This window comes from Amblyomma maculatum, chromosome 9 (assembly GCF_055883805.1).
Source record: "Amblyomma maculatum isolate TAMU_Amacu chromosome 9, ASM5588380v1, whole genome shotgun sequence".
NCBI classification, from domain to species: Eukaryota; Metazoa; Arthropoda; class Arachnida; order Ixodida; family Ixodidae; genus Amblyomma; species Amblyomma maculatum.
This window is the reverse complement of record NC_139352.1, coordinates 20,340,463-20,367,205: the sequence shown is the minus strand read 5'-3', so window position 1 is coordinate 20,367,205 and position 26,743 is coordinate 20,340,463. Positions and strand designations below refer to the sequence as shown.

The 26,743-nt window shown below is 44.4% G+C and overlaps 1 protein-coding gene across 1 annotated transcript; it reads right to left on the bottom strand.

The window, feature by feature from the left end:
• Positions 1-446: 446 nt before the first annotated feature.
• Positions 447-14,855, bottom strand: LOC146178540 (serine/threonine-protein kinase haspin-like). Its single transcript, XM_084579777.1, has 8 exons — positions 14,709-14,855; positions 12,684-12,839; positions 9,873-9,935; positions 7,764-7,855; positions 5,255-5,328; positions 3,810-4,047; positions 1,560-1,653; positions 447-896 (listed from the first exon to the last, which is right to left on the bottom strand). The coding sequence occupies exons 5-8, from the start codon at positions 5,318-5,320 to the stop codon at positions 638-640; spliced, it is 657 nt and encodes a 218-aa protein (XP_084435903.1). The 5' UTR covers positions 5,321-5,328; positions 7,764-7,855; positions 9,873-9,935; positions 12,684-12,839; positions 14,709-14,855; the 3' UTR covers positions 447-637.
• Between the last annotated feature and the right edge of the window lie 11,888 nt (positions 14,856-26,743).

Genomic DNA, 26,743 nt, shown 5'->3' with positions numbered 1-26,743 from the left:
GTGTGTGTGTGTGTGTGTGTGTGTGTGTGTGTGTGTGTGTGTGTGTGTGTGTGTGTGTGTGTGTGTGTGTGTGTGTGTGTGTGTGTGTGTGTGTGTGTGTGTGTGTGTGTGTGTGTGTGTGTGTGTGTGTGTGTGTGTGTGTGTGTGTGTGTGTGTGTGTGTGTGTGTGTGTGTGTGTGTGTGTGTGTGTGTGTGTGTGTGTGTGTGTGTGTGTGTGTGTGTGTGTGCGTGCGCGCGCGCGCGCCCTCTTGGTTTACATCTGTTTCTGAGTAGATTTAGGGGATATCGGCTTAGACCTGATTCAAAACATCCAGCCTCAGATGCGGCGTTTATATTTCAATATAGGAGAAATGAAAATGACGCCGTGCGGTGCACGGTATCATCGCGCTGGTTAAAAAACAAGCCATTTCAAGTTGACCTGTAGCACCGCGCATATTAAGAAAGCAGAGCCCTTTATTCTTACCACATGATTACACGTAGCTAGTGTCGACAGTTTTCCGCGATTGGCACCAGACTGTTTAGAAACAAAAAGGGGTGGTAATTTACCACCCGTTCAAATATTTACGGCTCTGCTAAAAAAACGACGAGAAAAGAAAATCAGTGAATGATGCCACAGAAGGGTGTGCTGTGGGCGGCTTTAGTCCTCATCTGCATGATGCTGAAGTTCCGCGAACCGCACGCTTCTCAGCACCCGGGCCACGACAAAGTCCATGGCGCTGCTGCAGCAGGAGATCTCCTCCGACCACAGCGCCAAGTCTCGCCACGCTTCGCACTCGGGTTCCGTCCAGGAGGGTCTCGTGGCCTCGAAGATCGGCTCGTAAACCTCCAGGAGCTCGTGTATCAGGTCGTGGAGAAAAACCGCGTTTGTATACGGGTGGAAGTGGGACGCTTTGGGCCTGCGAGGCAAGATGTGTTTGGACCCGCAGTCAAAACGTAAACCTCTGTCTTCATATATATTGCGATACAAGAAAGACGGAGAAATATTGCCGAAGATTACGTTACTTCCTAGTGCGAAATTTGGGCACAAATTAACTCATCACCTTTGTTTGCTTTTCAATATATTGAGTAAACAAATTCGAGCAAGACAATGTATGTACACTTAAGACAACTTTTTATTTTTCACACATATTTCTTTTTCAAGAGACACTCCATCAACAGTTCTTCATCTAAACGCCATCTAAACGCATATGTGGCATGCGCTACAAGAGGAAAGACGTCGGTGGCACTAGATGGAGTGACTGTGCACGCGGCGGCAGACGAAGGACTTCCACCGGTTGCCTCGCTCATGGCTTAGAAAGATTTCCATGAATCAATTGGCGTAGACGGGACTTTATTCGCTTTCCTTCATTTTTTACATATCCATAATTCGTGCATCTTAGGCACGCGATCCGGGCTCACAGGAGCAACGCCCGCAAATTTCTGTTTACCAGTTCAATTTTGTAGTCGGTGGGCAACCAAGGCGAAATGGGTGCAAAGCGGACATGGCTTGCTTTTGTGCTTCCGGCCTTATTGTAAAGTAATCGAACGCTATAACGTCTGAATAGAGATCTTCACTATACCTGACGATGTTCTTGATCAAAGTGAGCCTCTCTCCCACTCCTCTCTTCTTCTCTTCGGACAGCTCGTCGAGCTCAGTGTAGAGGGGCATCGACCCTGCGTCAGGACCATGTAACAGAATACCTTTCGCATAAAAAAGAAGCCCTGCTTTTTAAATACTGGAGAAATAAAAGTCGTTAGTGAGTGAGCTGACAAGTTGAAAGTGCTCTGTTGCAATAATATCATTTACCGCAAAACACACACAGGTTCACAAATTACTAACGCCTTTAACGTAATCTGATGATTTCGAATTTACGGACCTCTTTTTTTGTATTATAGTTTCTCATCAAAGTACTCAAGCTGATAAATGAACAATTATTGAAAAAAGGCAAAAAGGGTATTTCGAGGCAAAAGAAAAATGTTGCCCTGATACAAGACAAATTAAAGTAGCTCCACCATACGATTTGCTTCTTCTCTTCCTGAGGCATAGATAAATTGGCCTTTGGTAAGGCCAGGAGTTGTAAACTTGCTTTCATACAATCTTCTATGTAATCAAGGCATCAGGGATAATTTTCAAGATAGCGGCTAGAGAAAAGCAAACTGCAACGTAATGTTTTGCTGTGGCGACATTAACGAGCACAAATGAACATCCCCGAGCGAGATCAGAAGTACTGGCGGCGAAAAAAAAATCAACAGCTTCGTTTTTCAGTGCCTTAGAAAGTTCCAGAAAATATAGGGGCCATACTGTCGTCTGGATGCCGGATCAGAAGCGCAATAAATGGGCGCAAAACATTTTGACATGGCGGCACACTGCTACTCTGCACAGGGAACTCATCTTGACCGCAATACCGGCGAAGCTCATGTCTGGGCTTTGGGTAACGTTATCAGTGGGACGCAATTGCTGTGAGGTGGAATCTGCGTCAGAAGCCGGGGCAGCCGCCAGGTTACAGTGAGAAGCCTTCAGGGTGACTCTCTTCCCCTGAAGACAGCAGCTACAAATTTTAAGTGTTTTTTTGCTTTGCGGCTACACTGTCATTGACTGCTGGATGACTCTTTAAAACATATAACCATAAAAATTAAAAACAAAATTGAACAAATTACAAGCCTTAGCTAATACGCTGACTTGCGTATTCGACTTTCTTGGTGCCCTCCGTAAGCCCTAACCCGCGTCAAGGAAGGGGTAAAATGAATCCAAATCAATTCGTTTTTCTTTTTAGATAGCACCGACGGTGTGAGGATCTGTATGAAGCCTTCCAAAAGCGGGAAGTTTTGTTTAATTTATTCTATCAGCCATTGTTGAGCGCTGGCAGGTAGAGAGAAAAATTTTTCTACCATATTTAGCTGACAGAATGGGTAGGTCGAAGCGGAATCGACTGAATAAAAATGAATAAAATAGACGATTACAAATCAAGATGCCCGTCATTTAGAAAATCAGAATCGAATTGTAGTCGGAGTTGAAATATGACTAGAATTTGTGTAGATTGGTTAGGGAAATACAAAACAAATGTGACTTGGAGCACTATCAGAATTGCAACTGATTGGCAAGACAAAAAATAAAATAAAACGCTCACGCATTTTCATTTACCTGAGTTCAGATAATCGGCCTGACTTCTTTAATTTTGTCTAAATGAACGTGCAGTATACTGATGAATCACATCATTCAAAATTAGTTACTGAAATTTTTCAGCTGACAACACAAGCACATTTATGATAACCAGTCTCATTTATTTCCGCATGATCAGAAAGTAATGGTGTGATCTGTAATGAGGTGTAAAGCTCCTCTCATAAAAAACGAATCAAGAGATTGGCTTCTAACCTTTATATATAGTATTGCCATTACAGCATGAGAGGTGGTCTTAACTATCGGAGAAGTGAGGTTTATAATCACTGTTACTTTCCACAGATTTTCAAATGTGCCGATCCCGTAATGAGCAACAAGGATCAATAACGCCCAAGAAAAGGTCCTGGATTCTTAAACTTGTACAGAGAATGTAACCTTTTATATAAAGAGTATTTCACTGAATAAGAAACGCATGATTTTCAGCTTGGCTGAAGTGATTTCTCCTCGTCCGAGCCTTGATGAAGCCTTACGCATTCGCCTTTACGTGTTACTTGCGCCTGCAAAGCATACTCGAAAGAGCACATTTGACATGTTAAAAATTTTATGATGTAATGCCACAATGCATAAGTGTGGGCCCCAATATGCTGTACCTATGAATATGAGTCAAGCAATGGATATTGAGTTTAGGCTTGAGTTGCAAGCTCTCACTCACCTGCGCCCGCGCATAGCCTTGACGCGGCAAAGTCGACGATAGTCGCCTTGATGCCGTGCAAGTCGACGTACACGCTGCTCTTCATGACGCGGAAACGCGCGACGCAACCTTGTGCGGCCTTCACCAGCACATGACTCGAGGTCAGAGCGCGGTGCTCAAACTCGAGTTCTGCCTCTCCGACTGCGACCGTCAACGCCACCTGCTGGATTACGGAGCGAAGTTGCAGGATGTTCTGGAACTGCGGCGAGGTGAAGAAGATTAGAATAGTGCAAATCCCTAAATAAGGTGTGTCGTCACTGGAAGGAAAAGCTTGTAGCAAAATTGTAGCTAATACCCCTCAAACATGCCTCGCGAAGAGCATTTGCATATATAAAATATATAAAATGAATTGTCCGAACCTTCTCTAAGTAACCACCTTGAAACTTTAAATTGCGGAAATATACTCATAGCACAGCCAGCCTAATTTTTCTGTCCAGGGCATCTTGCATGTTAGTGTCTCACGGAGAATTTTCTACACTGTGCTGAATGTACGCCGAAACAATATGCTCAATTTTAAAGGTTCAACAGTTTCCCACAGGTAGCGACATATGCCACAGGTGGATCATGCCTGGCAATTTTAAGAGACGAAACAATCTGAATGTGCATATAAAACCCCATCCCTCCCTCTTCTCTCTCTCCCATCCCCCTCCGCATCTCAATTCACCTATTTTCTACAAAGAGAAGTTTATTGGCTTCCATTCACATCAAATATACATATGGTGCAAAATACACTGTATTCATAAAGAAAATGTATAAGGTACATACATACAAAAAACGCACATTGCTCACAAAACAAAGCACTATACAAAATACTATAGGTTACATATACGTAATGAACTAAAAAAAAACTTGATTCCACAGAGACGAGAAAACAGTATAAACGGGGAGGGTTCTAATAAAGGACGACAGGCATCACGAGGCGCAGCCTCTGCAAGGCTGGGTACATTGCTCGGGCGGGAGTGCGGCGCGCCTCAGCGAGGCACCTGCGACGCCACAACACCAACAGAACCACACTGAACACAATGTGTTAAAAGGGTCGCGTCGGCGCTTGACGCCGGGGTTCATGCGGACGTTAAACATCCTATATGCGAGCCGCCACATTGTTCTCGCAACTACACATTCGAAAAAAAAAAACATGCGCGAGGCTCCTAGTAGAGGGTATTGTCTTCCACACACATAGGTACTTGTATATACACATACACGCACTGTAGTACACACATGGGAAGACAACGAAAGGTGCGATAATCTCCCTAGGTAGCAACAATCACATACTAATAGTCATTCCGTGTTCATAAATATCCACAGAAGAACACTTGATAAAGGTCAAATAAACACATTGAAGGCATCTGAGCAACTTTGTGCGGGTCCCTCATCTGAACGCTGCAAAAGATTGATCAGCAACCTACCTTCACTTTGGAGAGCTCTTCGCCCGCGAAAGGCATACAAAGGACAACATATGGTGGACACAGCATTCGTCCACCTGCACATAATCGTTATTTATGTATCTTTGCAGAAGTCAGGGCAGCCGTCTGACGAGTCGGAATGACGTTTTCCTTCAGTCCATTTCGTTCGCACTACTATCGGCCACGAATACTTTATTACCAAAGCAGAATTTCGAAAAGTGCATATGAGGTGCTTTTAAGAGCCAAGTAAACCATCTTTAGACACAAATCTACAGAGAGCATATACCTTTCTACATGGCCACAAAAATAAATCGCCTGTAACCGGAGTTCTAAAGGCATTTGTACAGGACAAGCAGTGTAACCTCCAGTGGCCCTGCCCTGCCGGGGTGGCGCAGTGGTTACGGCGCTCGACTACTGTGCCCAAGAACGCGGGATCGAATCCCGGCCGCGTATTTGGGTTTGCTCGGTACGGTGGCTCCGCAAGGGACAAAACGACAGAAGAGACGAAGAAAGCGGGCTGTTCCGACTAGCATCTACCGCCCCCAGGAGCCGAGCAGCCTAGCGATTAGCGGCGCATGCTTTTTCCATGGGCGTCATGTTAGACGCGGCACTAGCTTGAGAGAGCCTATAATACTACTACTACTACTACTACTACTACTACTACTAAATAATAATAATAATACACAAAGTAATATTTCTCTGCTAATGATTATTATTATTATTATTATTATTATTATTATTATTATTATTATTATTATTATTATTATTATTAGTAGTAGTAGTAGTAGTAGTAGTAGTAGTAGTAGTAGTAGTAGACGGCCAAATTAACTGGCTGAATATCTTCACAGTTTTAATTAATAGTAATAATAATAATTGGTTCACAGGAAGGGTAAGGCGCAGTATCTGTCACACTTGTGTCTGTGGACACCTGAACTACTCCGAAGCCCTCCACTACGGCTCCTCTTTCTCTCTTTCCACGTTAACTCCCACCTTCATCCCTTCTCTTACGGCGCGGGTCGGATGTCCACAGACACACGTGTGACAGATACTGCGCCTTTCCTTTCCTGTGAATCAATTACTATTATTATTAATAATTAAAACTGTGAAGATAATATTTAGCCAGCTAATTCGCCCGTTACATACAGACAATTCACTGCCAACCTCGTGAAACGAGTCTTCCTCTATACTACTACTACTAATAATAATAATAATTCATAACAATAATAATAATAGTAGTAGTAGTAGTAGTAGTAGTAGTAGTAGTAGTAGTAGTAGTAGTAGTAGTAGTAGTAGTAGTAGTAGTAATAGAAGTAGTAGTAGTAGTATAGGCTTTCTCAAGCTAGTGCCGCGTCCAGCATGACGCCCATTGAAAAAGCATGCGCCGCTAATCGCTAGGCTGTTCGGCTCCTGGGGGCGGTAGATGCTAGTCGGAACAGCACGCTTTCTTCGGCTCTTCTGTCGTTTTGTCCCTTGCGGAGCCACCGTACCGAGCAAACCCAAATACGCATCCCGGCCTCTGCGGCCGCTTTTCGATGGAGGCGAAAAGCAAGGCGCCCATGTGCTGTGCGATGTAAGTGTACGTTAAAGAACCCCAGGTGGGCGGAATTTCCGGAGTCCTCCACTACGGCGTCTCTCATAGCCTGAGTCACTTTGGGATGTTAAACCCCACAAACCAACCAACCATCCAGTGGCCTTATCCGCCTTTACGGGTGCACCAAGCCTACCAAGCCCTTCCGAACCCACGGGCCGCCACATGTTTTTGAAAGCTAGCATCCATCGGCTTCCGTGTACAGAGTTTGTCAGCCTTATGGTGCAGCTCTTGCGATACCACCGAACTCGAAATATTGGAAGGGTGACAAGGAGGCTCACCATCACCCATGAGAGTCTCAACTCCATGGGTATCGTAAAAATTTCGACTTATAGGTTTAGGCTATGACTTTGGTATATGTTCTAGATTGTACCTTACGATTATGGCCATATTCGAGCGCTTTATTTCTTCCGAAAAAAATTCATTTTAATGCAGATACATTACAACCTGCATATTTGGATTCGCCGAGTTGGCAATGAAGCCTTCTTCAAACAAATGCACAAGAACATAACAAAAGTCACCGCCAGTTGGTTCGAACCCATTTCTAGGCAGGAAGATCTGCTTATAACACCGACGAAAGCTTTGGACCACTGCACATCTCGGCATTGTGATCATTCGCCCGCTAAATAGGCATTCTTTCACTCTGCACTTTGGATCTTCCCATCTTTATTGTCTTCATATCATTTTAAAGGTTGAATTAAGGCTTTACATATGGCTCCTTTATACCACTCTATTTACCAAATACGGTAAATAATAAGCTGAACAACACGAAATATGATCAAGCAATGCTGAACGAAACAATTTAGCTAACCAAAGCTAAATTTGCTTCAGCTTGTATATCCGTGCTTAGCCACCTAATATTTAATTACATATTAGGCTGATACTGTTTGTGCCTAAGGTGAACTGATACGATAGAGCGCTTACCTTGTCTCGAGATGGTAGAGCCCTGTTCACTCACGTAGTTGGCGGTGGCGTCCGACAACAGCTTGGGATACCTTTCCCATGTGCAGTGTGCTCTATCAAACAGGTGCAAACAGAGAGATACAAGTAGCGAAATAAATATTTGCGAAACAGGCTCCAACTTCGATTATATGACTTGAAAAGGTTTATGGCTCCCGTCTGCAGCTCTCTTGAGCATTCTCTTTCACGTACGTCCATTTTACCACTCACTTAATCTCTAATAGTACTTTAAGGTTTCCCTATATTACATAGCAAATTATTATTATTACCATAAAATCGCAAGCTAAAATGTTATGTGAGAAACCACCCAGTACAAGAATGAGGTCTCGTTTTAGACAGGCCGTACGCACGTACCCGCGTGCCCTACGGGTAGCGTACCTTACTCAGGATAATAATAATAATATTAATTTGTTCACAGCAAGGGAAAGGGGCAGTATTTGTTACACTTTTTCTGTGGACACCTGAATCGCGCCGTAAGGACAGGTAGGAAAGTAGGAGTGAAAGCGGAAAGAGAGAAAGAGGAGCCGTAGTGAGGACTACGGAGTAATTTCGACCACCTGGGTAACGTGAACTAACATCGCACAGCACAGGACGCCTCTGTTTCGCCTGTACCGAAAAGTAGCCGCCAGCAGTCGGGATCGAACCTGGGTACTCAGGCACAATATTCGGGAATCTTAATCACTGCACCGCTACGGCGGAGCGACTTGAAACCCAAGTGTCCCGGATTTAATTCCGATCTCACAGCAGCTACTCGAGTTGGTAGCTCATCTACGTCATCTGGCCTCGTGACGTCACAAACTCTACCTAAATAGAGTGCGCCACACACGACATGACAGAGCCCTTGTGCCTTGTGTCCAGTCGGGTTTTTTTACGCAAATGTCCCTTGAGTATGTCGGTTGAACAACTACACCAGAAATGTGCACTACAGAGTCACACAACCCGCCGTGCAATCAGTGCACGGCCATGCCACCTGCCAATGACGTGTTAGTGATTTTCCGCTCACGAAACCACAACGCCGACGTCGCATTTTTCACTTAAAGGAAGCTTCAATGCTGTCGCACTTAAACACCGGGGATTCTTCAGCGCCTCTGGAAGCGTTATAGCGAGAACTATGACCAATTGACCCTCTCCTTCTACGACAACATCCGCTGAGTGTGATTGCATGCGTCGCACAGAATTATCAGCAGCTGTAAATGCACAGCCTCCTCTCACCTGCAGCAGAACAATGGCTCACTCACTGACTTTCAATTCACCATGTTCTCCGTCAGGTGACCCCCCCCCCCCTCCTTTTTCTTTGCAAATTTTTGTAACTGCTTCCTCTCATTGGACTCGCCGTCTCCTCCTGCTATGCTTTTCATATTTGGCATCCAATCTGTTACATACATGGTGCACCAATTAACTACGTTTTCTTCACGATGCATGGGGTGTCCTGGTCCATTTAATTAGCCCTTGTTCGAGACAACGACAAGCGAACAAGTGGCGCCTTTTAAGAGTCAAAGTGGTCACTCACGAGTCCCCTCTTCGTTAATGGCTCAGCTCCAACCGCTCAGTGTTATTCATGAAAACATGATATAAAGGGCGGATGTTTTTAGTTGCTGCATATTGCTATGCCAAAAACAACGTAGTTCACCCAAAAGAAAGTCCCGTTTCAGTGATCGCTTCAGAATCAACGTACACTTTTTTTTCCTTTTCAGGGAAAACCTTGTCACTGTTATTATCGGCCGCTAAACCTGAGACGCCTTTTCATTGGGCTGGGTACACCACCACCGATAAACTTAACTGCGGCCGCAGGAGCAGCAGTTTAATAAAACGGTATGCAAAACACTCTTTGGGCAGTGCGACGTTAGTGTACTTTAACAAACGTAAAACAGTCTAAATTCATCCCTAAGTCACCACTACTGCAGCCCTCATAATCTAAGAGTCACTTCAAGACGACGTCAACCTCACAAACTGATACCACGTTATCAATATCAAATACAAGTGATTTACGCCGCTCACAATCTATGTGTCGATTCGAGATGTCAACTCCGCAAAATACAACCACATTAGCGAAATGAAATGCAGTTGACTTACGCTTGAAGCTGAGAAAAGCCCGCTGTTTGGTTTTCGGTTCCATCGACCAGGGCATTCAGGTACCTTTCAGGAAAAAAATATATATGATGTAAGAACAGGCTTACCGCATGAAGCGCTGAATAAATTGCATGAAAACCTGGCTTACTTTAACAGCACCCCTGCTGTGCTTTAAGCCCTTAGCAGCAACCAACAACAAAGGACCAAGTTCAGTTTAGTAATTTAGTAAATTTGCCTGTGCGTAAACTGTCGTGGCTGACAACTAGCAAAATGTGTTCCTTGCCAGATACGGTAGCTAATTGCAGGGTAAGATATTTCCTGCGCGTTTTGCAGGATAGGCAGGCCTAAGCCAGTACCTTTTCTACAACCAAGTTTTCTTGTTTGATTTACAGGGTTTAACATCCCGACTCAGGCTATGAGAGACGCCGTAGTGGAGAGCTCCGGAAATTGATTTTCGACCGCCTGAGTTTCTTAACGTGAGCTGACCTCACACAGCACGCGGACGGCGCCTTGATTTTCGCTCAATCCCGCATCCTTGGGCACAGCAATCAAGCGTCCTACGACTGCACCATGGCGACGGGGGACATGCTGTTCGTGCCTCTATATAGGTGGCGTGCGTTTATGTAATGTATTTCAAGTATATAAAGCTACCAGCAAAATTACTTGTGCCCGTTGAGCAGCTTACCTCAGCTACCCAGCAATAATGAAAGTTCGTTCACTTTCACGGAGAGGAAGTTCTTTGAAACGGAACCAGAGCGGTGTCTACGAAGTTACGCCAGTTTCAGATTGCATATTTTATCCCGTGCTGTGAGGAAAGTTTCAGACTTTTTTAAGCCCTACTAGTCACCAATGGCTCCGGCAAGGTCCAATTTTGTTCACGCACAGACACAGAATTTTTTTTTAATGGAACGGGTGCCTTGCCGCAGTAGCTCAGTGCTTATGGTGATCGACTACTGAACCCTAAGTTACAGGTTTAATATCTGACCGCTGCGGCCGCTTTTAGATAGAGACTAAAAGTAATGCGTCCATGTGCTGTGTGCCAGTGCGCATTAAAAAACACCAGGCAGTCAAAATCTCTGGAGCCTTATATGTCACGTCTCTTATAACGTGAGACGCTTTGGGACGGTAAACACAATAATCCAAACCTTAACTTGTGCGGGAGGTCTTTCCGTGATATGACTTGAGAACTGTCGCTATAAAGACTGCTGAACGCAAATAAGGGGCTAAGTTAGCTACTCTGTCTTTAAGGTTTGCTGTCCTCCAGATGCGAGTCTTTTGGAGGGGTCGCGGACAAGCAAAATAATTAGTTTTGTGTGTGTTGTGTTGGGGTTTAGTGGCGCACAAGCAACGCAGGCTATCGTGCGCCAATCACAAGATTAAGAGTGTTGCATTTACAGAATGTAGTTAATAAACTTTATACTCTGTTTTGAACATTTTTTTTCTCTTAAAAATAAAAACAAACACGGGACAAATCAACGAGAGCATTTTCTCTTTAAAACACGGCTGGATGATGAGGAATGTGCCCTCTGTAACACAGCGCAAAATGTTCATTTTAGTCAAGTTGACTGCATGACAGTGAACTGTGGAAGACTGTTAGCTCGTGTCCGCATGAATCACACAAGGGCTTATTCTGTCTTGTTAAAATGAAGTTATGTGTTTAGTGTGTGTGTCATATGCGAAGACGGCGCAGAGCCACTTCTTTGCAATGTTTATGGTGGGTATTCGACTTTCACTCTTCTACCGCAGGCTTTATGAGGTGCAGTTTGTTATTTATTTCAGTGTATCATGTGGCCTGCCATTTTTACATAAGTTTACTATGTACCTATTTTATACAGTCTTTAGTCAGTATTTGCACTTCTTAGCTTAGAACAGGTGTGTTTTTGCTGCACGCATATGGTATACACAGCTGCAATTCTCATTACAAGGAATGATGTTGCTGTTCATACTTTGCAATTTATAACTTAGCGGTGAAGGCATTCTATCAGTCAGGAAACGACTGAAAGGCTTTAAGTGAAACTCTTTGTGGTGATGACTTCCGCTTACGAAGTACCGAACAACTCCGCAACGGTGACACGCGACACTCACTCCGTGGGCTTCGAACAGGATCGCCAATGCTGTCAGCGTAGCTTACATTTCAGCCAATAAATTTCAAATAATGCAGGAAAAGAAGCCACAACCGTCTCGAGCAGCCTTGCCGCAGTCAGTACGGTGCGCTTGTATTGGATACGCCTTAAGCGTGCACTTTTACTATGTATTACGATATATTTCGCACAATCCACGTATCCGATTCGCACCCACTTTCTATTATGTATGGCTCTAGGTTGTTGGTAAAACCAAGGTCAACCGCGTCGATGCAGACATGAAAACGCATGGAGCTTTTCACCGTTTGCATTGTTTCCTGCTGATATGAGTTCACAAAAGTAAGTTGGTCATTTTCCTCGTTCGCATTTATTGTGAAGTCGAAAGGGAGGCTCCGTTGCGCCTAGGTATACACCAGAAAATAACTGGGACCGTGAGGTCATCTCCAATGGAAAGTGTGCCAGAAATCACTCATTCAAACTGTGGACCTTCATGTGAAACTACTATTCTACACACCCTACACAAAACAAGGAACATGTGAAACTTGAACACCGATAGAGAAAAACACTAAGTTCTCTGACCAGCTTCACAAAAATAGGAATTGTTCCAGACGCAGAACAGTCCTCTTGTGGGAATGATACTTAGCGGGCTGATTCTTTTGCCTGGACCCTTGTTGTGTATTGTTTTATAATCTGAAGAAACAGATTTTGGAACCAAGCAGGCTTTTCGACGCACCAGCTGATCTTGATCTCGTTGCAGAGACTCAGGGCCCGTTGCGCGATGTAGCTGCTGTCGAAGACTTTAAGCACCGTAGGGCTACACCACACACCGCAAACTCGGAAGATGTCGACGTGCTCACTCTCGTGCAGTTTCACGCAGTTTTCCGCGCCACTGAAAAGCAGATCGGACAATACATATTTTTTCACACGCCGACCAAAACGCGGCTCCATGAGAAACGAATGTTGCGGAGTATGCATGTCTTGCACATTACATTTGCAAAAGAGTAGATGCTGGAGCTAGTGCTAGCAAATCAGGAATAAAATGTTTGGAACGCTATGACTGTAAGACTAGTCCACCACTGGCTCACTGCATGTATGAACCGTTTAAATGGCCTAGAATTCGACAGACAATGTTCCCTACCAGTGTCGAAAGGATTACATCACAACTGCATTCATTTTGTTATAATACAGCTGAAGACACGCGTATGCTAGCTATGCTTCCGTACAATTCTGTTCCATGAGGTTCCCAGACAAATTCCCAAAATTACGTCATACATGGTAGCAGAAATATAGAATAAATAACCGATCCGGAGCCTTCAGCTAATGTGCATAGAAGGCTCCAACATAAGTTAAAAATATGGGCCTGCGTCCATACCTCCCGCCACACGTAGAGTAAGCGTCACACACTTAAGCCAACATATTTCTGAGCTATAAAATGGGAACGCCACAAAAACGATCATTCCTAACACTGAAAATATCTTAACTCACCAAGTCAAGCCTGCATGCCAGGGTTTATAAAAGAATCATTCATTGAATAAGTAACCGATCCGGGATCTTCAGCTTATGTTTATCAACGTATGACGACTATTGTGTCTCTTTTTGTTTTGCTTCTACCTGGCTGCCGACCACCGATGGCAGTGTTGTGCTCTTCCACCTTCAGGCACCCACTGTCACAGCAAACTTCTTCCTCCTAGGAAGCTTCGCATATTTTAATAAAGCTCTTAGTCTCTGAGGCATCTACGAAACAAACTGTAATGAACTTCTTTCTCTTCAGGCAACACATAGGAACCCTGCTGGTTGTTGAGGGGCACTACTAACCTCTTCTAGTCGCTCTCATGAACAGTGGGACAGCACAGACCGTTGTCACCACCGTAAAACTTCGGATGCTATCAGCAGCACATAAGTAACAAAACGGATTCTCTCTGAAGCATACTGAGAAATGCAGAAGTGGTCAAGCGAAGTTCTAGTTTCTTCATTCATGATATAAGCAGCCTCATTGCAATGACTAGAACTCTGTGTCGTAATTCCAATGAACCATTACAGATATCTCAAATTGTTAGGCTAACCAGTTTGCTTTCAACTTACCGGGCGGATAGATAGACAGCCAAAAGAATTTTTGACCACATGCAGTCTGAATGTTTTAGATCGATGCCATATGAAAACGATTGCAGGATAACCTCAATACACGCTTATCATAAGTAAAGAATACTCGCTTTCTTTGCTGGGACACCAGGGGTGATGGTCACTTTGGAAAACAGTGTGATAAGCCTGCAGGCAAAGAATAAACGGCAGATGACCTTTTCCCTTTTTTTTTTCCAGAAAAAGGGTTTAGGTACTCCTCAAATTCTTTCACTAACAAGGGTGTTTTCTTGCTTTATCGCGCGTTCGATTGCAATACCTGATCCTGAGCCTTGTCCGTATATATGTATCCTTCCTCAAAGATACTTCATGTCACCTCTAAGGAACGTTTTATTGAAATATGCTGCTTTCGCAATAATGTCGATGCATTTTGTTTTTTTACCGTCACATAGCTCAGATAATGTCAGGTATGCGTATTCCTCAAAATAACAGCTTGAGGGGTGAGTTGGTGCTGCATAGTACCCAGAAATGTGGCGCAACCAACACAATCACATGAGAAGAAACGCAAACTAATCGCCACATTTCTGGGTACTCTGCGTATTCCTGAGTGCAATTTTAGCTGTCCCAAAGAACCACGACAGCCAAAAATTTCACATGCACTTCGCCCTTACAACCGACTCACAGATGCTGCAGGATCTCGGAGAACGTAACCGCCTCCCTCTGCCGGCAGGCTTCCAGCAGCTGGTCGAATACGTCCTGAGACTGTTGTGGGACTTGCGGCGGCTCCACCAGAGATGAAAAGTACGGAACAACCGTGTCTGCGGCGGCGGGCCAGACTTCCTGTTGGTGCCGGTCGAAGGAACAACCGCTTGGGGCGTCCTTTGGCGAGCGCTCATTCTCGGGTAGCCCCAAGTAGGAACTCCTCTCCGAGATGCCGCTTTTGTTGATTTCATACAATTCTGCGGTGTGCACGGTGGATGCTTTTACCGCGGTCAGCACTGCCACACCAAGAACGTCAATTCCGTCGTGTGACGATAGAACCACTGAGACTTCACAATAAGAGAGAGCGGAGAACATAAAGAGGAAAGAAGGTGCGCTCACTCTTTTAAAAGACAGGTCAAAGAAGTTATAGTGCCGGTAGGTCTCATTCTGTGCTGACGCTACTGAGGGGGAGTGAGAGGTGAAAGCGAAAAATAGATCAGCACATTTGTCATTACTATGAGCGAATAGCCTTTACTGTGGTACCGCTCCAAAGGCGAGGAAAGTAACGCATGCACATAGAGTCAGAAAATGAAGCAAAGAGAGCGGGTGCTAAAACCTTGTGCAACAGTACGCATTACCGCATTCCTCGATAGTAAAACATTCCTTCTCTCTCTTAGAGTCATGTAAAAATACAAGCGCACTTGACCTCTACTGCTCTCTAGTGAGCGCGAGTCGACGCTAGCTATTCACGTTTCCGCATTGACCGATATGCGCAGCGCTCTTTGGGTGGTAAGTAAGCTAAGATAGAGTACGGAAAAGAGGGGATGTACTAAGAAAGACGGACGACCGCTATCAGAAAACATTATAGTTGAAACTGCGTGCGTCCGTTTCACTTACCTATTCCAGTCGAATTGTTAGACACATGATATTCATGAGACACCTGTATCCAGTCTCTCTTGTATCCGAGGCGGAAATAGACCACTTGCTCTGAACTTGCCCTCTCTACATGCCCTCTGATAAAAGCCTCCTAAGATGCAGAGTATCGGATGCAGACGTGTGGACATCAGGACCTTATCAGCGGCCTTTGCAATACTTCCTTCGCAAATGCAGCCTATAACTATATATGTAAATAACCTTTCTGTGCCACAAGGCACGTATCCTTATGAAATACTTGTCGAAGGCAGCGAGCAGCACGCACGGTAAGGCGATTCTCTTTTCTCGCCCTCAAACAAGAAAGCTCCGGGGGTGTAGAATTGCTCAAATATCAAGGTATTTTTTGTGTTAGTCCCAACTCGTTGATAAACCACGAAATGACGCTGCGTGTTTTTGCAACGAGAGCGCTTAGCGCCACTAATTAAATAGGTCATGTCGCAAGCTTATCGTATTATGAGCATTTGAAACAACGCTACCGCACGGTAACTGAGACATTCACTTTGCCGCTAACCAAGCCGAACCAACGGAGTGGCACACGTTACATCGCAATCTTGTGTCATCGAGAGGGAACCATCCGAAAACGGTCTACAGCTCTCCTACAATGCATTCGTGGTTGTGCCTACTCTCGCCTACGAGATAGATTGAGATTTTTTTAGTTCATTGAATCATAATCCGTCGCTCTACCTCTCCCGTCATACGACAAATAATGTAAGCGGCAAATCTGCAGTCGAGTACTCTGAAATGAATTCAGCCACCAGCCATATTTTACAAAAACATTGTCGTTTTCTCCCATACCTCAGAGTGCATTCAAGCGAACGCTCTTATTAACTGTCCATAAAAGACGAATGTCACAACATGAGAGAATGGGAGTCTGGGCCACCTGCCCTCGCACAGCACAGTCTCCACAAGGCCCATTAAAAATCGCACAAGACTTTCCTTTGCTCAGGCGTAAGGGAATTTTGCTGGTCACCATAATCAGATGTTTCTCAGTAACCGTGCCCAACATCGAACACCGCACCGTTTCCCACAAAGCAATTCCAGCACAAAGTTGTCGGAGAAAGATCCCATATTCGTTACATGTTTGGCAAAAGATATCCCCACATCCTTCTATAACAGCTCAGAATAACTGAAGTGTTCAGATACTACATTAACGCTTCTTTGTTCCATTAACCAAAAAACGCGAGAGGGATTACGTAAATAAACACAGAAGACCCAAGAGCGTGAGCATGTTCAACGGGCCAAAACACACACTGATTTACGAGCTCTTTCTGTCCACAATCTATTTTAAATTATTTTATAAATTAAAACAGAGCAACTCCTTCCTAAATTTTCTAACATATGTGGACCAACTAGCTATAATGAAGCGTCTCCGTGTATAAAAATAATCACCGCAGTCTGCTGAGCCAGAGCTTCTTCCTCCGTTGTCTGGATTTCTGTGAGAATACTGCCAGTCCAGGTGCTCAGGCGGCTGATCACAGTCCCTTTCGTAGCCCTCGACAACTTCGTCCTCGTCCGTCCCAACTTCACTAGCATCGCTCCTGCGGCAGTATATCTCTTCGACAAAGCAGGTCTCGAAGACTTCAGCACTAGCATGAGTCGCGTCGTCGCTTACGATGGGGTCCTCTCTTACACGGCCTCCGTCGAAGCACGGCGTCTGGGGGCGTGGTATGGCGTCCTGAACGCAAGTTCTTCCGTTGTGACCTGCAGTGACGCTGAGGCCGTCGAGTCCGCCTCTGGAAGTGGTGGTGTGGTATCGGCAGAGCTTGTTCCAAATTACGTTACGCAGCCAACGCTTCAGTCTTCCCGTGGTGTTCAGCTCCTGCCTTGTCTCACTCATAGAGTTCTCTGCAATTACCATAAGGTACAGGCTGTAGAAATCACTGGATATCTAAGTATCTCCAGCCCACACAGACAGTGGTATATAAACGCGGTGCAATCTTTATGATGTCCCTCAATCTCGTAGCATCCTGCTAGTTTTCTTTAAAGCTCTTCTCAGCAATTCAAGTCCTAGGATAGTCTATGCGAGGATAGTAGAACCAAGCCACGCGAAAGTTGCTAATTCTTCAGCCTCCCCGTTCCGTAACGTACTTATAGCTGCACCAAGCCCCACGTCATGCACCCCTGAGAAAAGAGCCGAGCTGGTTCCGAAACGTCAGGTTTCTGTAAAATAAAAAAGTGATGGCTGGGGAATTTTCAAGTTTCACTTAGTTATCAACCCAACCAGACAGGCAATACTGTCGAAATGTTTAGCTTTCAGAACCAAGCCTTAAAGATTTTTGGACAAAGCTGAACTTGTCTGAGCTGATGAAACAAAGGGAGGTAGCTAAACAAGTAAAATGAAAGAAGTGCACTAGGCCTGAGAGCGGTACAGCTGCATAGCGTGGTAATAAGACTGCAAGGTAAGAAAAGTAAATGCAAGGAAGTGCCCAGCAATCCACTACTAATGACTGCTTTAACTCGCGGATATTTGTTTACATCATCAGCATAATCTAGGAAACCATTGTGGGACAAGCTTGTTTTTATTCCTTCGTTTTCCTATCAACTTCTCGCTCCCTATGCTTGCTGGCTTTGATGGTAAGATGTTAAGGGTTCGCAGTGAAGGAGGCAAGTGGAAATCAATACAAAATGAATTGTTGTTTGCTGTAAATTCAGTGAACTTTAGCGTGTGTATCTGGTGAATTCGACGACGTCTACCTCGGCAGCAGCTGCCACAAAAGTAGCAACAGCAACAACTACCTGCTGCACTGCTTGCAAGTGGAAACATTTTATTTTGCAAGAGTATCTTCGTTTGCTATGATACCTACACCGATATCGTGATTTCAGTAAGCAACAGGCCAGCTATAGGTCATCAGTGAACAAAATTCCAGCATTGCAATTAAAGCTCTTATATTGGTACGGTCTTCATACAAAAGTGCTGGTATGCGCTTTCATTTCCAATAACTGCAGTATTACCGGGCTCAATTTGTATTTATTTCCATTCCTATATGATGTATGGCTGTGGGCCCACTTTTCGACTGACCAGCTTTAAAGCCAGCTCGCCATCCTACTTGTTGCAGCTTGCGAATGCACTGCTAATGCTGTCCTTTAATATTTTCAGACTCAGCATCTTTCAAGATGCCCAGTTGCTTAGGTATCGGCAGGTCTGCCTAGGTAGATCCGATGCGAGCAGCGTATTTTAGTTTTCATTCCGACTGCTTTTACGCACACGCAAAGATTACGATTGCCGAAAGACAGCCGAACAGGCGTGTCCCCATAAGCTCAAATTTAAAAGGTTAATTTGTTTGGTTTATCATGTGAAAGCATATCAGAAACGGCGGAAGTAATTACGTATTGGACTCAAACGCACTTTTTGCAATTTAGAAGCCGGTTTTACGTTCATGTTGCACTGGCTACGGTCGCTTACGACACGTCCTATGCCTCGAGAGTTAATCGCCATACACTGGACGAAGCATGGCACTGCGCCCCTCTCACACTGAAGCAACCCCGCATAAGTTGACATATCGACTTACTTATCTTATATATTTGTTTATTAAGCGCAAGAAAAAGCTCATAAGGTACCGTCACAGCAAGAACGCATTTTGAAAACGAACGTAATATTATGAAAAAAAGCAACAACAGCAGCAGTGCGTCTTTATAGATGTCGAGTAATCAGCTTTGGAACTCTGATTTTTCAATGAATGCTAAAATAGAAGAGGGGCAATGCGGCTGATTGCACGTATTCGCAATCTTGTAATGCCGCTGTTCGTGCTGATGAGTAGTCCGGTTTCTATACCTGCGTACACGTGCCATAACTTTCTGAGGACCTTACGGTTTAGCTGCGTGACGTAAGAATCTTGTTACAGTGCCGTGCGCATACCAGCGAACAACTGCTCCTCGCTGGACGTCAGAAACCTAGTTATGGAATGCCCTTGCTCATGCTCAGATCCCGAAGAGGAGTCGTCTGTACCTGCGGTATGAGAAAGAATAGGGACAGTAGTGCCGACAATTCAGAGTCAATTGACACCTTAATAGCTGTGAACTGCGCCTGCGCTGCGTTGTGACAAAAAGTCATATATTGGTCAACTGCAGTGTCAAAAATATTTTCTTCTCAATTTCCTTTCAAAAGACACAAAAATATTACAAATGTGCTGTACAACTGGACGTCAGGCATATATAGGCATGAGATATGAAATATTGGCGGTCGTGAATGGATTATAAGTGCTACTGCATTGCTGAAGTTAGTCTCGTACGACAAATACTATGACATACCTCGACGCTCTTCAACCGCCAATCTCGCTTAAACGCAAATCACGGAAATCATGCATGAGCTCACGCATCAACGTACCAAAACAAAGCCGCAACTTTACCATTACACAACTTTGGTCGACTGGCGCCGCCGAAGGGGAAAAGGAATACGGAGTGTAAAAAGAAGGCATTAAATGAACGCTAGGAATTTAATTTGTGATGGGGATAGGGAAGGGAGGAAGGGGGCATAAATTGAGAATTCGGAAGCGGATGAGGAAACGCTCCGAGGGTGAAGAGAAAAGGGGAGCAGGAAAGCCGGATGGGGCCGCAGACATCCGACCACAATCACCGTGTGTCTCTGGCCGGATGTCAGACGGAGGGCGAACGTGGCGAGGATCAGAGTGCGACGAAGAGTACTCGTCTGCCTGTCGGTAGTGCAGTCGGTATTACCTGTATTTGTCGAGCCGTCTTTTGCTTTCGCGTGTGTGTTGGGCCCATTTTTACGTGTTTAGATTGTTTTTATGTGTGACAGAAGGATTTCTTTCAACGAGTAACGTACCAACTGAGTCGATTCTTAGGACGAGTGCAGTAGTAAGTGCAGTTTATTTTCTTTGTTTTCGGCGAGCTCGAAAATAACAGCAGCGGCCGGGAGCCAGCCAAGAGAATTTTGGGAAATGTCGCATAATCCAGTGACGCTCACACATTCTCGCCCGATTTTACGGACGTCCCAATGTCGTCCCGCTTGTTAGGAATGAGCAAAGTCTCGATTATGAGGTGGAATCGATATAGGACGCACAGTGGACACATAGTGCGCTGTTGCCTCCCGAAAATGGACTTTTTATGAATAGAGGACCTCAGAAAATCCTCAAGGCGAGCTGCTGCCCTGTGCGCCGGTCGCTTAATACAGTTCGTTCCAAGCTAGACAACCATTCAAACAGCATGTTCTGTAAGGTGCCCTTCATAGCCTCCTTCCAGTCTGCCATGCTTTCTGCACAAACTTTGTTAGGGTTTGCCGAGAGCAGGAACTAACGCATGCAATAATTAACAAAATAGGAGGAATCGGACGTTGGAGCGACATTATTAGTCCGCTGCTCAACTCTGGTGCTTGTGGAAGGTGAATACAAAGGGTCAAAATGAATGACGTTGAATAAAGATGAGTAGAGGCTTTGAAGACAATATGACCGTTCGCGGCCCTGTTCAAAGTCGACTTGCAGGCTCCTTGCCTCACAGAAAAGGAAAGTAATATTCTGGCGACCACTCCAATCGTCTGCATGAAGAATGTATCTTTAGTTTTTTGACACGAAACACGTCCCGACTTGCCGGACCGCTCATTTCGAAGGTGTTTTCTGTGCACATTCACATTTGGTACTTAGCTTCGCGAAGGCTGCTTTGGCTCAAGCAGTCATTTGATTCGGAGGAACAGGTTGCGGGAAAAAAATATCAAAGAGCAAAATCATAAGTTCTCGTTCGAAAGTCTTCGCGTTAGAAGCACTGCCTCCGAAAAAAAATGTTCTTCACAGTTGCCACTGTCACGCTTTAACACTGTGATGACGTCACATAACACTGACAAGCATTGTCTGGTTAATGAGGTTCGTGCTGTCACGAGACCGCTTTATGGCTCGGTTGGCGCTACGTTGGCAGTTAGGAGCGAGAATCCCCACTGCGAAAATATTGTCCGCCATCGGCGGTGGTTTTTCGCCTGAATCCTACAAACCACTTTGTGGAGAGGGAGCCGGCTGGCCCTGATAAGAAGCGGGGAAGGAGAGCGGGTAAGGGGAGAACGTCAGCAAAGAAGATAAAGCCGACGAAGAACTTGGCAGTCGAAACAGGAAGGGGGAGAGGAGAGGGAATTGTAGAAAGCTTTGCAGGGCTGGTTCAGAAAGGGACATAAAGCAGGCGAAATTTGAATACGGTGACCCCTCTTCTACACCGATCCAGTGTTTTGTGAACTCTTTTGATCGGACATTGCGTGCCGCTTTCACATTTATTTATAAATACAATAACGTATACCGATATAGTGCTCAGATGAAAACTAATGCCGATGCGTATATGCCATAGCAATCTAACCGTCAGTGAATTTCTATGCTATATCCTGTTCAAATTAGCCTCCCAATCTTCTTTCCCTTGGCTTCCCCATTCCTTGCGTGACACATTTACATACTCGTTGGCATTGTTCTTGCCAACTATTTGCACAATTCAGAGAATTGAAATACAGGCCACAGTTTGCGTCATTGAATTACGACAAAAAGAAAAATCGTAGGTCAGGGACGCTCAATATCTGGCTCACGCTTGCTCATTCCGTGACAGTCATAGGCTCGAGCGCGCACGATAAAAATATAAGTTCTAATCAGGCACAGTTCTAATAGTTGAGGCACTACCTTGAATCACTAGCGCCATCTATAAAATATCTTTCAATAGCACAAAAAAAAAAAAGAATGAGACGCACCGTAGGAGCCTTCGTTTTCTCCAGGCTCAAATCCAACCAGTGCCGGAAATTCTACGCTCGGAAGCCTCGAAGAACGACGTCGCCGGCCAACTCCGTAAGCACGCAGCGTGGGGCCACCTGGTGTAGAAGCGCACAACGAATATGTTGTACTGATATTAGCGTTTACGTTGGTTTTCCGCACCATAAAATGCTAAGGCAGCAGTTCTGATCATAAGCTTTTCATTCAAACCATGGAATCGGTCACAAAGACAAATATTACGTAACAGCAATAATTAGCCTATGGAAAAATGGGTCTACACCACTGCACTCGGCCATCAGATAAGGCAGTCCAGAAAAGTATGAAAAAAAAAGTTAATTCATCTTAGGAAGCACAAGTAGTTTAAAATTACAGAAAAAAAAAAAGTTTATCTCCCATAATTCTTGATGTCTTTAAACACTGAGGAAGTCGAACAAATAAATCACTGTAGATTTAGTAAATTATCCTCTGTGCCCCATTTTCTTAAATTATTTCTATTTACGTGCTAAATGCGTCCCTAAATAGATTTTTGTGAGAATCACTTCAACTGGTGCATTTCTGCCTCCATAAGCTCTGACACGACATATCATTGGTCCAGCCGCAGACAACTAGAGAAGTGTTTCCGCCCGTTTGGAACTCAAAGGCAGCATCCCAGTGATCATCGGGCGACAAACAAATTGGCGATCGTCATGACTTTCAGTCAGATCTAATTAAGTCAGTTACCGATGAAATCAGGAGAACAGCAAACATATCTACGCATCAAACAAATCTCCTTTCCGAACAAATTTGGTGGTCATCCTATTGCACACGAACAAATGCCACGAAAATCGAGCAGTACCAGCGCCGAATCTTTCTTCACGTCGCACCTTGTGACTCATGCTTTGGATTTACTTCGTACATTTTGAAAGAGCACATAAAAGCACCAAAATAATTGTCAGAATGGAGTCGAAATGGGTCAAACCTTTTTAGATGAGTCCGAGAAAATAAATTGAACAGCCATTCTGATTTATGATTTACGTACTGCAACTTTATACTTTTTTTGTTCTGCAGGTCATGCGGTGAAAGCCAAGAAATAGTAGCAAAATATTAGCACTACGAGTCCTTTACTTAACGGCCAACCATATTGCTAGCTTCGAGATGCGGCATATTTTGGCTTTTCCGGTTGTTTACTGCTCTCGAGGCGGCGCCACGAATAAAATGTGGTCACTTATGTCAGTTCACTACTACCATGACAGCCATAGAGGAACTGTAGGCTGTTATATGCTTCTGTGCAAAACGTCATCTTGGGAAGAAAAAGTTGGACACCTAGACAGCGCCTAATTTGGATTCAGACATCACAAGTCTGTCCAGGTGTTTTCCGGATGCAACTTCGTGACGGCACTTCCGCTTTGTTTATTGTTTTTTTACAATATTCCCGGTCTCATGACTTTCAGGACTATAAATGAAGAGCCATGACAGATCAGACTACAGCTCATACATACTGTTAATGATAAAAGGGCTTTTGCACTCGTCATGAGCCATGATGTGATGACCACGCATCATGTGGCTTGCTTAGTCACACGCTTCACCTTACCGCGTACATTTATTAATCGCTTTACATGGAACACAAAGAATAAATGACTGGCAGAGTGGGGTAGTGCCATAACAACGCAGCGAAAATGCCTCAGTGGGTTCCTTAGGGCAACGCATAAAAGAACAAAATTGGTTTGGCCATCGTTGTCCGCGGTTGGTAGCTAGTGATAAATCCCTCCTTACGAGTTGTCTACCTCTCATTGCCTGCTACTAGCGGGTACGATAGTGAGCATTAGTAGAGCGTGAAAACATTCAGCAGCGAAGGGTATACTAAGGAGAAGTGGACAAGCACAGTTTTTACACAAGTAGTTGTTTATGGGCTGAATTCTCCGCATGCACTAATCGGCAGGAGTTCCAGATAAACATTAAAATCGATATGTTGCTAAACATTTCAACATTAAGCCCTTCCTATTATAGATCTATACAATCGTGTGACTATGTTGCTAAACGTTTCAACATGAAACCATTCCCATTTTGTTCACATCTATAATTTGCAATATTCTACACCTGTCTCAGAATGAAAAGAATGAACTATCTAAGAGACCCAGACCTTTCCCTGCCAAGAGGCAATCACGGCAAGCCGCGTCTCCGCAATGCCCTTTAAGTGTTTAATAGTGTCACCTTTGCATCGGCTCCTCGCCTTCTCGGCGCCATAAATCTCCTGCTGGCTGAAGCTGCTCCGGCAGGAAGTGAGGGAATCCACTGAAGTGTTCGACGATGACCGGCGTCGTTTGAAGCGAAACAATCTGCAAGATTGAACGAATTAGTTTTAAACCCAAAGTGGGAGCTATTCAAGTGCTATGAAGTTCAAGAGTGGTTCTCATCTTGCAGTTTATTCACATTTACAGTTTTCATTTGATTTATTTAAATTTTGCACACATTTAGCTGATTTCTATGCTCTGCCCATTTTCTTGGCTCACCTCTGAGGATCAGAGCACCGGCTTTCAACTGGAAACTATTCTAAAAATTGCTGCGGTCAGATTTTTCATTTACGAATTCTCGAAAACGAAGGCAATACCTACATTCGCACTGTTTAAAACAGGGAGACGCGAGAAAGGCTTCTGAGTTTCAAATTATTTGCTTTTAATGTGCTTATCTACTAAACCAGCGATACAACGGTCAATCATCCAACCTTTTTGAGCACTCCCACAGTGTTTACAGAAAGCACATCGAAAGGCTTCTGAAGCGATTACAACTAAGATATAATTCAGTTTCTATGTCGTCATTCTTTTTTTGTTTCACTAGACGTAATCACCGACAACTACTAATTCCTCTCGTAAATCGATCCTTCGTATAAAGTAGCTGCGTTACGCGAAGCGCACTCGGTTCGTTGTGCCCAAAAGGCGTCACCGTACCCAGATTTCAAGGGGACCTTTCAAGGGAGAATAAAAAAAAAAATGGGGACACTTAAGCTTTGCTTTTAAAGGTGGGACGCGATGGCATAAGCGACATCCCAGCATATAAAACCACGCTTTAACCAGGCAACATGAACCTGCCTGCTTTGCTTAGAAGTAGCGTTCCTGAGTCGGCCTCCAAGATCACTGGAACGTTTATTCCTATTCACTTCCCCACCGCAAATAAATAATCCGAGTTGGCAGCTCCTTGTAACTTGCTGACATCGTGTGGTCTTCTTAAGCCACACAAATAATAGAAGAATCAGCGCCCTGCAATGCTTGCTGCTGGCGACCAGCTGGCAGCTGCATGTCCGTTGTTTTGCGCTCCGAACGCCAACGACGGATTTTCTGCGTAACGTTTCCTTTACCTCCATCGCTTTCAAATCTGCCGCGAAGAACTTTAGGTGGCGCTGTCATGCCGCGACCACTAGCGACCACCGCAACTCCAGGCCAGCCAGATAAGTCCTTTCTGAGTTAGATGGCGCCACTGGGACGAGACGAAAAACGGCGCAAAAATAATGGCCGCCTTGTATGGGTTGTGCATATGTAGTGCTGGTTATTGATTAGGGGTGGTTGATAGTTTTATTGGCTGACTTACTGATAAGTGAAAGTGAGTTCAGAATAATAAATGAAACCAATATGGTTTAGACGAATAACCTCGTGTGTGTGCATGTCGCTGAGCTTAAACACATGTGATGGAACCCGTGGCTGGTAGCATTGTGGCACCGTCGTCTGACATTATACCATATGCGTGTAACAATTTGAAGGCTTCGTTTGATGACGTGTCTTCACGTGATGTTCATTAAAAGTAAGGATCTGTAAATAGCTAAAAAGATTAGATGGGTGCACAAGTCTCTTTACGTGCAGAAATGTGAAAACGTTACGAGTTCCTGGCCTAGTTCCGTTAAGAGCTCGTTCTACGTTTCGTTGCTTGAACGACATGTACAACGTCACTTACTTCACCATTTTCTCAGTTTATAGTATTTTCTCATTTTTATTTATCTTCTTAATTTTAGTTATTTTAGTTTTGTGTTTACTTATTTCCATTTTTATTTTCATTTTTAGGCTGTACGTTTTTCTATATTCTATTTTGCCACTTACATACTTACATTACTATCAGCTTTATATCCACTTATCAGTTCCTTCAACGTGCTTACGTTAGACGAGAAATATGGACACGTTTGTAGGAAGTCAACGTAGAATAGGGGTAAGCGCGCTCGGTTGGTACACGGAAGTACGGTGTTTCGGCTCCTGGCATAGACATGATTTTGTCCTTCCTCAACTGACAGCTCCTGGAGACACATTCTGTCCATATCTCGTTGTCACGCCGCTGATGAGGCCAGAAATAATTTCGCAATAAAAAAACACACTTGTATAAATTGTAGCGAACCAGACTGAAAAATGTCCCTGTTTTCGGCGGTATGCAGAAT

What these genes read in the sequence shown, in the direction of transcription:
- LOC146178540 (XM_084579777.1), bottom strand. Translation starts at nt 5,320, where the DNA reads ATGCTGTGTCCACCATATGTTGTCCTTTGTATGCCTTTCGCGGGCGAA. An exon ending in AAGGCTATGCGCGGGCGCAG is followed by an intron (nt 1,654 to 3,809) that starts GTGAGTGAGAGC and finishes GTCCTGACGCAG; the next exon opens with GGTCGATGCCCCTCTACACT. An exon ending in TTGATCAAGAACATCGTCAG is followed by an intron (nt 897 to 1,559) that starts GTATAGTGAAGA and finishes CTTGCCTCGCAG; the next exon opens with GCCCAAAGCGTCCCACTTCC.